Genomic DNA, 12,110 nt, shown 5'->3' with positions numbered 1-12,110 from the left:
AGAGAAAGCAGAAAAAAACAACAACAACAACAACAACAACAACAAAAAAAGCCGGCTCCCTCCCTCAGGCAGAATGCTGTATGTGTAGGACTGAGGCAGTTCAGTGAAACAGAACAAAACAATATCTGACCAGCCTCCGATGCCTCCAGCAGACCCGTTTGATCTCAGCCAAGGCCTGGAAAAGGGCTGGATGATGAAGCGACTCCCACATCTCCACCACCACGCAGGGGTGTCGCACCACGTTCTGGGCCCTGCGTACAAGGGTTCACTGCGGGGCTCCCCATGAATGTTCTTCTTAGAGGGAGGGGGTTTAACCCATTTAGACTGGGAACGCATTATTACGCATTATTATTTTGTGCTTTAACTGTTGAAAAATAGAAGATATACAAGCTCACTGTGAGCTAGTAGATCTGCTATTTTTGATAAATCAATTTGTGCAAGTCTTTGAATATTTTTGACCCGATTCTATAAATGTCTTCTAAATCTTTCAATTTTTTTGGGAAAAACCTGTTTTTATGTCAGTGGTGCTCAAACCTTTTTCATGTGAAGGATCCCCAAATTGACATGTATGTGGCCACGGACCCCCATCTCAAAATATTTAGTTCCAGGGACCCCCCAGAAGCAAAATTGAGTTACAAATGTTCACTTAAAAAATACATATATTCAAAGATTTGCACACATTTTCACAACTTTTCAAAAATAGCAGATATACAAGCTCACTATTTTTCAATAGCTAAAGTATAAAATGATGAATACCCCTCCACCTTGGGCCCTAGTAACTCAGTCCCACTTTTCCCCCCCTTGTGACGCCCCTGCACACCACCTCACGTTTAGGTCGGGTTGACATCCTGCGTGTAGACAAGAGGACACAGCAGGACACTTTGAACAGCAAAAAAAAAAAGAAAAATGCCAAGCTGATTATAGTAATTTCATTTTTGTAAAATGATTATCCTACGCTGCTGAGAATGAATGGTGCCTGCCGTCTGAACCGTGGAGAGGACCTGTAATGGTTTGAAGCAGGCTTATTATCATGGCAGTGGCCCGATAAGGCCAGGGCGCACAATTACGGCTGATCACAATGCCTGATGCTAACTAGTGCTGTCATTATATAAGATTACTGGAAATGAGACTGGAGTTTGGCCTGTAGTTTCAGGCAATCTAGGACATTTCTGTCAAGCTCAACGCAATGTGCAGAGCTCGGAACTGTGTGCACACACAGTACTGTATATATCATCAGTAGAATTTAGTTACAGTGTACAAAGGGGGGTGGGGAGATAGTTTTTTGTTGTTGTACACGTCAGGGGTCTTCAACGTTTCCAGGCTAAGGACCCCTTAGCTGAGCGAGAGATGAAGCAGGGACCCCCACTACATATTGTATAAAATGTGTGATGCAGATTTTCCTCGATTTCATACGTAGATAGGTTCATAGACTTTTTTGACAGCACTGTCATCAGTCTATGTTGGATTCATGTTAATGTGTATTTTCAGACATTTAACCTCGTCGATATTTTGTAAACTTGACCTTTCACTCTGTACTTGGTCTGCTCTTTTTTACCTCTTTTACTCCTAACCTATTTGCCGAAAATAGCCGATCTTCAAGCTCTCAACGCCTCGCGCTGCGAGGGGTTGTGAGCTTGTAGATCTGCTATTTTTGGCTGAAGTTCTCAGAATATAGACACTAGGGCTCAAGTGGTTAATATAAAAAGGTGAAAAGAAAGTTTATATCACACAAAAATTTGGAGGCCCTCCTGTTGTAACTCTGAGGACCCCTTAGGGGGTCCCGGACCCCCTTTTGAAGACCCTTGTTGTACGTAGTTAAATAGATAACAGGGAGCACCTTCTTTCAACAGACACAACCACCAAAGGCCTACTTTTATGATTTACCCTCAAACAGGATTTAGATGGCTTAGTAAACCCCCCACCATTGCCATCATATATAGTAGTTAGCAGTTAAATCCACCGACTGAGGAAGACTGTCTCTGCCTTTCATTAGCCTTAGCCACCAGTAAGTGTTCCTGTTCTCACCAATAACAGAGCTCCTTTCTGGTGAAGTGTGTCTCACCACCAACAAGAGAAGCTTCTGGCTGTTGCTTCCAACCTGATTTAATATTCCTTTTTTTATTAATGGCTGTGTCACCGAATGGCACTCAGTGGGAGAAAAACGAGCAGTCTGTAGCGTTGCAGGGGGGCAGGTGGAGGTTCACGGTGTCCTGGGGTTTTGATTTAATTTAATGCCATCCTGTGTTGTTGTTGTTGTTTTCCTTTTTTCCCCATTTTAATGTATTTATTATTTGTCAGCCATGCAGTGAGGGTCAACTGGAGCTGAGGGCAACTGTGGCACAAGCGGACAAGAAAATGCCGCTGCACTCATACAACCTTGGTCTCGCTCTGTCTCTCTGTCTGTCTCTCTGTCTGTCTCTCTGTCTCTCTGTCTGTCTCTCTGTCTCTCTCTCTCTCTCTGCGTACACTTTCACTCTCATTGTCTTTTGCAGTCTCTCTTCTTCCTTTCTTATCCTTGTATTGCTTAATTGCCAGAGTTATTGGTCAGGGATTTCCAACCAGACACCAGTGCTCCAGTTTTCAGAAGCAAGCAGTCTCTCTCTCTCTCTCTCTCTCTCTCTCTCTCTCTCTCTCTCTCTCTCTCTCTCTCTCTCTCTGTCTCGCTCCCTCTCTCTTTCCGCAGACACTCAGTTCCACCAGCTAAGTACACTGGCAAGGTCGTCTCATCAAGTTTGCTCTTGCAGACTCAACTCTCAGCAGTGTCAGCTCTCCTCTCTACCTCAATTTTGGCCAATAAGTGCAGGCATATTTTCTTTCTCCCTCACAGTCTCTCTCTCTCTCTCTCTCTCTCTCCCTCTCTCTCTCTGACTTGACTTCCTCGGCATGGAAATGTAGTGTAGGCGGTCGGTTGGTCTCCATCTCCTCTTCTCTGCTCTTTAATATCGCTCCTTCCCTCTCGGTGGAATGTGACTCAACCCTCCAGTCTTTTAGCGCGCATTACCCAGGACACCCCGTGTAATTTCCTGCCTGTCAGGCAGCAGGCTGGGTCCGACACCCCCGGCACTAAGGAGAAGATAATCACCATCATATATTTAAAGGAGGTTGGAAAATGGAAATGGAGTGGAGTGGAGTGGGTGGTGGTGGGGGAGGGGGTGGTTGTGGTTGTGGTGGCGGGCGGTCGGCCGGGATGGGGGTTTGTTTGAGGCTCTCCTATAGCGACAGGTGTTGATTAGACGAGGGGTGTTGTGTCAAAAAAATCCCCCATGCATTTTCCGCCAGGCGTTCATGAAGCGTCTAACAGTCATATTATCTGTGGACCTTGAGAGAAACACGCTTGGGAGGAAGAGAGGAAGGAAGGATGAGTGAAGTGAAGGACGAAGAGAGAGAGAGGACAGGCAGCTTGTTTTGACATGACCAGCAAGCAGAGACAAGCTCAAGTCTTACTGTACATATCGTCATGTCGGGTGGAAACCTCGTATCTCCAAGTTTCAAATGTGTACTTTATTTCGCAAAGTAAAGCCCTGCTTCATCATACAAGGCCGTCGCACAAAAGTAGTGAAAACAGCAGATCTACAAGCACACAACGCCTCGCGGTGCGAGGCGTTGTGTGCTTGTAGATCGGCTGTTTTCACTACTTTTGTGGGGGGGTGGGGTGGGGGGGGGGGGGGGGGGGGGGTAGATACTGTACATCTCTTTTGAAGTTTACTTATTTTCTGCAGCGCTGCATTCAAAGCGATGTCTTAGTTGCCCGTTGTGTTTTGCATGGAATGCGAATGCTCCCTTTTTTAAAAGTGTTCATACTGTCAGGTGTCATGTGTTAACAGTTCATGCATGAGCATCCTAAATGGCACAACCACGATCCCAAAGGCATACCCACGCTCTACACTAGCCAATTAATTAATGAACTCAATTGACGTGAAGCCTGTCACTCTTTGGTCTTTGTCTGTCTCACTCTGTGAGCGTCTATCCTGGGCATGTATGGTCTCTAGTTCTGGCCCTACTGTATGTCATGGTGACCAGGGGTTTAAGCAGGAAATCGTTATTCAAAAAAACTAAAAAAGTTTTTTTTCTTTTTTAAAGTAGAGCTGTCACTTAACTTTTGCCCTACTCATATCTCCGCCACCGTTGCCCCTATCCTTGCCAAACTTTGCACACACACTCCTTGGTTGCCAAACCACAACCTCCACCCTTCATTTCTCACATGGCCCTCTTCTAGCGCCACCATGAGGCCGATTCTTGCAAAACACATAGATTTTGCCCTAAAATCACGCAAAGGGTTACACAGTATCTGTAAAGTCATGTCATGAACATGGATCTGTCCCATTTCCCATATTCCCTCCTGATTGGCTACCATTGCCTTCTAAAGTTTGTGTATGCGACCTGACGGGGAGTCTTACTGGTAGTATTACATTTATTCCTGCAAGCACAACGTCCCACCCGGTCAAAGTCACACTGAAGATGGGGTTCAGATTGCTTGGAGCCGTCCCTGCATGTGCAGCACGTATACTCTGATTTTATCTGTGGGTGCCAAGCGGTGTGGAGTTGCCCTGCTGTCCTAACCCAGTTCTGCCCCATCCCTCCCACCCCCTGGCTTCCACCCAACAGGCAACAACCCGGCCCGGCCCGGAGCCTTCCCTGGCGCCAACAGTCCCGGCCCAGTAGCCGACCTCTACGGAAATGCCAGCCAGGACTCTGGCGTGGGAAACTACATCAGCGCCGCCAGCCCCCAGCCCGGCTCCGGCTTTGGCCACAGCATCGCCGTGAGTACACTACACATACACTTCATCGCCCGCTGTCATCGTTATCATCGTCATCATTGTCACCGTCTACTATTAAATCCTAATCACTCCCTGAAGTCACCCACAATCCAACTGTTTGTAAAGGATAGGAAATGGTATACTGTAACCTAAGGCAGTGGTTCCTAAACCGTGTGCCTTGACAACACATTATTTTTTTATTTACTATATCAGTACTTTTGTGTGCACACATTTCCCAATAGAAAGGCAAATCCTGTACCCTAAAGAAATACACGGATTTTAACCACTTTCAACCTCATTATGGGCAGAAAATCACACATTTAAAAAAAATGTGGCTATCTACAGTACAACAGTTGTATGTTCTCAGCTTGTAGATCTGCTATTTTCGTTATGAATAATGCTGTGCCTTAGGCACAAAACGCTTGAAAGCCACTGAAGAGATTGGAATAAAAAGCAGACACTTTTCATAGCAGATCATGATTTTTGCTTGTCAAGGACTGCACATTAAGTAGCTTCGTTTTAAGTGGCAGCTTCAATCTGTTGGCCAGACATTTAAAAGAGCTAATTTTTTACTTAAACTCTGCTCAGCACTCGAATCAATATCCAATTTAACACGACCCGTGCAATCACTTTCACTGCTGCCCGCATTTTAGGAATATTTGAACCAAAACACTGCTTTGCTTACATTTTCTTTCAGCAAAGAACAACACCACATTTTATTGAAATAGCTTTTGTTTAAAAAGTTTGACGCGCTTATAGACAGGTGCCTTAGTCCTGTTGTTTTCACTTGCCAACGTTTTCTCCATCGTCTCTTTCACGCATCCTCCCTCCCCGCTGTCCTGTGACAAACTGTGAACTTGCATGGGGTGTCATCACCTCTCTGATGTGTCGCTTCTGTTCGTGTGCCAAGCAGAAGGTCAAAAATGGCCCAGACGAATAATGGGCCTCTCCGTTGTTCCCGGAATGTGTATTTCCTGCTTTTTCTGATGCTGTAGAATGTCAATATTTTGAGTTTTAACCTTTTCCAGCTGGAATCACTTGAAAGCCCCAACCGTGTGTCGTTTCCAATCAAACAGTCCATAACAAACCTTGCACAAAGTGCTGTTAGAGGGGATTTCTTTATGCTCTTTGAAGCCGGGCCAGCAGATGTCAGGCATGCAGGTGAAGACCAGGAAGCCAAAAATCATCGCTGATTCATAATAAGCCGATAGTTAACTATAGTCCTGATTCAACTTTACCCGTTTGATCTTGTGGCCAAATATCCCAACACTAGAGGATCCGAAAGCTCAACAAGGTCTTTTGTGCGTCGAGCCTCCTGCTATTTGAGTTCTCAGACTCCCTGAATGCCTTCTGCTGCTCTGAATTCTCCTGTGCATTCCTTGACTGTGGAGAGTAGCTGTGCTGTGGAATGACACGGCTAAGTAGCCCCTGTACTGTCATGGCAATGGGGACATTCATGATGTATCATTTGTAATCAATATGTCACCTTCCACTTGATGTCGAAAGACCGTTTGAACCTCTTTAAAATGAAATGTGAGCAGGGTAATCATGGCTCTGAGTTTGAACGATGAGAGGCAACAAAAACACTCCACAGTCCACAGTGTGAAATATTTGGCCACTTTCTATATCTGGCAGCACCAACCTACATTGCAGCGTTAACGTCCTCCTCTGTGTTTGGTTCTGGTGACTGTTTTAGCACGACATTGTACTGCAGCATATTCACAAATGAGCTGGAATACAATTTATTTTTGTGAGAGGTTATTCCTAAGAGATTGCAGACCAAAAAGAAAAAAAAAGTTTGACTTTGAAAAAAAGTCTCCTTTTATCCTTGATTTTCTATTCAAACAATAGTTTTAGTAGGGCTTAGGTGATCAACATATACCATATAGTTTTGTCTGGCTCACATATTAGGAACTATTTGCCTCCAATTTAGACATTTAGCAGATGCCTTACTAGTACAAGATCCGAGTAAGCAGCATGTACCCTAGTTAACCAGCAACAGGGTAATTGGTCGAGTATAGAGTGCTACTGTGGTACATTTGTAACTAGGATAGCAGGTACAACATCTGTGGTCAAGTAACACAACATGCATCGGGATTACATAACACAACACGCGCTCCTTGTGGGCAGCACTGGGTTCAGCTGGGTTAAGCTGAAAAAAAGCAGCTGGGTTGGGCTGCAAATATCTGAATTTCCCTCGCGGGAGGAGTAGGTAACTATTATTATTATTATATTAACACATGTACAGTATAAACAAGTACAACACATTATACCATAGATACAAAGAAATAATGAGTGCTAGGGGATGAGGTGGAGTCTTCAGATGTCAGAAGAAAGTCATTCTCAGCTTGGGAGCCAGGAGGGAGAGACATTTATCCCTGTATACTTAGTAAAAAAGAGCAGAAGACGTTCAAACGTTTGCCAAAATAGGGACATGAGTTTAAAAAATAAATAAATAAATGGCCGTCTGTGTCTTTCTGCTTGGTCATGAACAGTTATACGACTTTGCTGACATCAGCTTCAAAACGAGGCTCATCTGTGTGTGAATCATCTTGGTACATGTTCCCCTAAAGCATCTTAGCACTGTGGTAATCTTTGTCAATTGACTTGAATTGGAGGAGACATAATCCTTGCTGTATTTCCAGACACCTAGCGCAGCATGGTTCAATTTCACAGTTAAGCTTTAATACTGGATATAGGTTGGGAGAGGGTGACATGATTTGGATCATTTTCACGCTGTTTACGCACCATTGCATAATTACCGAATTGTTTTGCATGTTTTGTGATTCCTGATGATTTGATTAATATGTGTTAGCATGAATGTGATAAGCCCTGTAAGAAGATAGACGTATTTGGATGTATTTGGCCCTGTCAACTGTGACTACTAAACTAACGGCATAATGTAACTTGAGTTGTCAAAACAATGCAGGGCAAATTCACAGAAATATCCTGATGTTGACCGTAGAACTAAAGTGTTCTCCTTCAAAATGAAAACTACTGCTCCATCCTTAACAGTTAAGCAGAGAGGTACATTTTGATCTGTCTCTGCATTCTGTCTGCAGGTGTCTTAGCAGTGTGTATTTGGGTAACATTAATTTGCACTTTACTGCAAGGCAGAGACCCACCTTTCTATTAGACCTTCACCAAAATCCAAATTATGGAGCCAAATTGGGTTCTAAATGTGGTCCCTGTTGCTACAACGAACCAGGTTACCGGAAATGAGAGAGATGAATTTTCATTCATGCTGGCAGTTCATCTTATGAATAATAAATAGAGTACTCACCAGTAATAGGCTCCTTTTTTTGCCCTTTCCTAAGAAATGCATACTGACACAGGTACTAATTGTACACTTTTAGGGTCCGTTGATCGCGACAGCTTTTACAAATGGATACCATTGAAAGCTAACAGGTGGCTGGTTGCCATCTCATTGGAGGTATTACATGATTTTTTTTATGATATCCCAGTCTTTCCCTAAAACATCTATTGTTTCCTTTTTGACTCGTCTCATTTCCCCTTTTTTCATTTCCTCCTTGATTTGTTTCTGTTATATATCGTGGATTACCGTCCCCTGGAATGCATGCCATCGCTTTCCACAGGGCTTCTGCCAATATTGCTGTAGACAACATCAAGAAAGAAAGAAAGAGAATGTCCCTGTGGAGCCCTTTGAAAAGTGTTTAAAAAGTTGTTTTCCCATCATAAACGATACTCAAAATGAGTGTGTAGTGTTCCCTAAAGCATTGTTCTGTCATTGGAAAGGCTGTATTTTAACTCATCTCTTTCGTGTGCATGTGTTGTGTAACACGCTTCCTGTAGACTCTAGATGGAACTGGGTTTAACATAAACTCTGCCCGTCTCCCCTGCTTCCTCTTTATTGCCATCCAGTTAGTGTGTGGAGTTCATCTTGTCTCATTATGCATAAACATGCATAGGGATGGTTGCCTCAATGCATTCATCAAGCGGTTGTACTATTCCGGCCAAAAGATGTGCTTCATTTTAAATAAATTACCTCATTTAGTAATAATGCTTCATGTCAAATAGCACGTGATTCACATGATTACTTTGTATCATGTGACAATATACATGGCTTTTTCTGCCCTGAAACAGCTGTCACAGTACAGCTATTCTGCTCCTCAGACCAACCACACAGTCCATTAAGAGACAAGAATACTCACCCTGACGGTCACATTCTTTGTTTGCATCCTGGATAACACATCAATGTATTGAGCCACAGAGTGAAGGCACCTGGCAAGGCATGGGAGAAGGCATCTCTTTGCGTGTAGACTCAGTTCAATATTAACCCCACATATCATCAACCAGATAACAGCCAATCTGTCCACACACTTAGTCCCTTTGCATGTTACCCACGATTTATACTTGGTTGTGTGCAGGGTCTTGCACCAAAAATATCAGATCTACAAGCTTACACAACTAGGTATAAATCTGGCCTTAGGTACTGTACTAACGTGGCCGTGCTAACGCTTGCTGCCCTTAGCCCCAAGGTGTTGCCCCCTTGTGCTAACTTCACAGTACATACATTGCTGTCAAGACTGTGCCATTCGCCTCTTTGCCAGCTCAAAGCTCAAAAATTAAATTACATTTGTTCGTTGATATGTTTACAGTCCTTTGTAGCAAGCCCTCACCCATAAATCCAAATTCCAATATCTACAAATAAAAAGGTTAAGCAATGCAGGGGATTACGGTCAGTGCGGAAATGAAAAGGAATTAAATCGTTTAGTTCACACAAAAAATTAAAAAATTGCAAGAGGATTATGGCACATGAAAAAAAAAATATTGGCACTTGAGGATCAAGCTCATGTGGGAATCCCTGTATGCCAAGGTTTTAGCTCTCTGTCTCACAGTGAGATCACTTGTCCAAACTGACTTCAGATAGCCTATATATATACAGTATATATATATATTGGGGCTGATTTGTGATATTTTAATCATTTTTACGAAGAGCAATTGATAAATGTCATCCACACTGAGCAGAGAGCTGAAGGTTTTTGGGACACAGTGGCTCCAGCAAAGGGTGAGCTTTCAAGGTGTTGACTGACTGTGGGCTGTGTGTCCGTCTAGTGCTGCCTAATACCAGCAGAGTATTTCAGGAGGCCTGGGGGAAGGACAGGCCGGAGTCTCTAAACTGCTTCTGTGTAACAGGTGATGCCATCGAACGCCAATCACTACAGCATCCACACAGTGACCGAGAGCGGAGGTGGCACCAGATGAGCAACGAAGGCCGGAGAGAGAGAAAGAAAAGCTAAAAAACTAAAACAAAAAAAGTTTTAAAAAAATCATCTCAGAAAAAAAATGAAACTACGATCTGCTGTACTATAAACCCCAACCTGGCTTTGAGAACCTTGATATATGACTGTAGCCCAGTATCATTGTGTAAGGTTTCATGATGTTTGTCTTTGTTTTTGTTCACCCAGCCCAACTTTATTGATGATCTTATTCTTATTTGAATGGCCTTTGTTTTTTTGTTTTTTCTTTGTCTATTATTTTTCTTTTTTGGTTTTTAAAAATGAACCATGAAAGATTTTCTGATCATTTTATGTGTATTTTCGATCCTAACATGAGAAAAAAATATATATGTAAGCTGTTATTTTGTTCTTTTGTGTCTTTCCAGACACTGTGTGTGGATATATATATATTTTTATCCTTGGTGATTGAAAGATTGTCAGGTGTCAGTCTGCACACACACACAAGACATCTGATTCAAACCAATGTTACTCAGAGAGAGACGACATTGGTTTGCGGTTTCAAAACAGAAGGTAAACTAATAAATCTTAGTAGCTCTTTTGTTCCTCGTAATGTTGTCACCATACTTACCTATTTTTGGCAATAAGAGGACTACAATATTTTCACAGTCCTTTTTTATAAATGTTTTGTTGTCAGGAGAAAAAGAAAAGAAAAAAGTTTCCTTTTAATACTATGTGAATTCAAATTTTAAAAAAGAAAAAATAATATAACTGTAAATAATATTCCAGTCACTGCATATATAATGGTTTTGAGAGAGAGAGAGTCAGAGAGAGAACCATATTTTCTGCGATGGTTCCTGAAGAAAGGATGAACACGTGGGAGGACATCAACAGTGCTACGTAAGTCCTATAAAGAATTCCCATCCATAGCACAAAGGCCATGAGAAACCCCCAGTTGAGGACGAGAGGATCCTTGGAGAACACTGTTGGCTTTGCTCTGTAAATACTGTTGGCTTTCCTACTGTGGCTAATGTCCTACCAGCATATTTGTGTCTACATGGTGAGCTCCGATGTGCACAGCTTCAAAAAGATGACACGAGGTAAAAAAAAAACAACACTGGACGTTGTCACACACACACACACACACACACACACACACACACACACACACACACACACACACACACACACACACACACACGCACGCACACAAAAGAAAAACATCTCCCAGAGATGACCTCTGCTCAACAACCCTCGACACACAAACTGAAAGACTCGAAATCTCTCTCTTTCTCGCTGCGACTTTGGAGGTCAATAGCATAAAAACAAATAAACGACAGGATCCAAAGCACACTTATACGTTTTATTTTAAATACTAGAACAGATGAGCTTTGTCCGGATGTTTCATATTGATGGTGATTTCATACTGACGCCCATGTTTTCAAAAGGATTTGTTTGACACACTGATTGTCTTTGGTTTGCCACTGCTTCTCTGTGTTCACGTGAAAGGCAATATTTCAAGTCAGATAGCTCGTTGTCTTTTTCAGAAGCCTGACAAAAACAAGTGTCTCTCATTACCTCAACCCTGTGCGTTTTGTCTTGTAAAAGATGACCAGATAGGTTAATTTATTTGAAACTGAAACATTTAATGAAAATATGAATGGATTATGAAAGCAAAAGTTGTTGCACTGTGATTAGCAGCACACAGTATGATCCGCACTGTTAGTGTAACTCAGAGAGTGAAGAAATTGACCCTTACAGACAATTTCAACTGACAACAATAACAGTGAATGTTTCAATGCCGTATGAAAAGGCCTTGTTATATAATGTCCAGTATGGTGAGAAGAAAATGTATATATTCAGAGAAATTATCTTGTGGTAGCTAATGTAGTTAACAGAACTACAAGATGATATATATCAACCACAGCTAACCTGGCTTTAAAGACAACCTTGGCTTGCAACATAAGAGTGAAATGAAATGAGGTATAGTGGAGGCCATTTTTAGATGGGCGGTAATGGGCCAATTTTACACTAACTAACTTAAACTAACATTGCAGATTTGCTGTGTAAGGTCGAGACCAGGTTCTCTTTGCACATTAGTCGGCCATTTGATTAGTCTCAGAGATATGAAGGATTGTTAATGTTAGAATGAGTT

The 12,110-nt window shown here is 42.5% G+C and overlaps 1 protein-coding gene across 15 annotated transcripts in view; it reads left to right on the top strand.

Moving 5' to 3' along the window:
* The window catches only part of LOC308289316 (RNA-binding protein Musashi homolog 2), a 421,115-nt gene extending 409,962 nt beyond the window's left edge, over nucleotides 1-11,153 (top strand). For 10 of the 15 annotated variants that reach the window (XM_080730980.1, XM_080730990.1, XM_080730985.1 and 7 more), the window contains 2 exons: nucleotides 4,606-4,760; nucleotides 9,915-11,153. In XM_080730980.1, the coding sequence (XP_080587106.1) occupies nucleotides 4,606-4,760; nucleotides 9,915-9,983 (224 nt within the window). In that variant the 3' untranslated portion in view covers nucleotides 9,984-11,153. Of the gene's footprint in view, nucleotides 1-4,605; nucleotides 4,761-8,113; nucleotides 8,191-9,914 lie in introns of all 15 variants that reach the window. The other 5 variants (XM_080730981.1, XM_080730977.1, XM_080730987.1 and 2 more) reach the window with 1 other exon arrangement.
* Nucleotides 11,154-12,110: the final 957 nt, after the last annotated feature.

This window comes from Nannobrachium achirus (genome assembly GCF_963921795.1).
Source record: "Nannobrachium achirus genome assembly, chromosome: 8".
NCBI classification, from domain to species: Eukaryota; Metazoa; Chordata; class Actinopteri; order Myctophiformes; family Myctophidae; genus Nannobrachium; species Nannobrachium achirus.
Note: the sequence above shows the minus strand (reverse complement) of the source record. Positions and strands in the feature narration are given on the sequence as shown.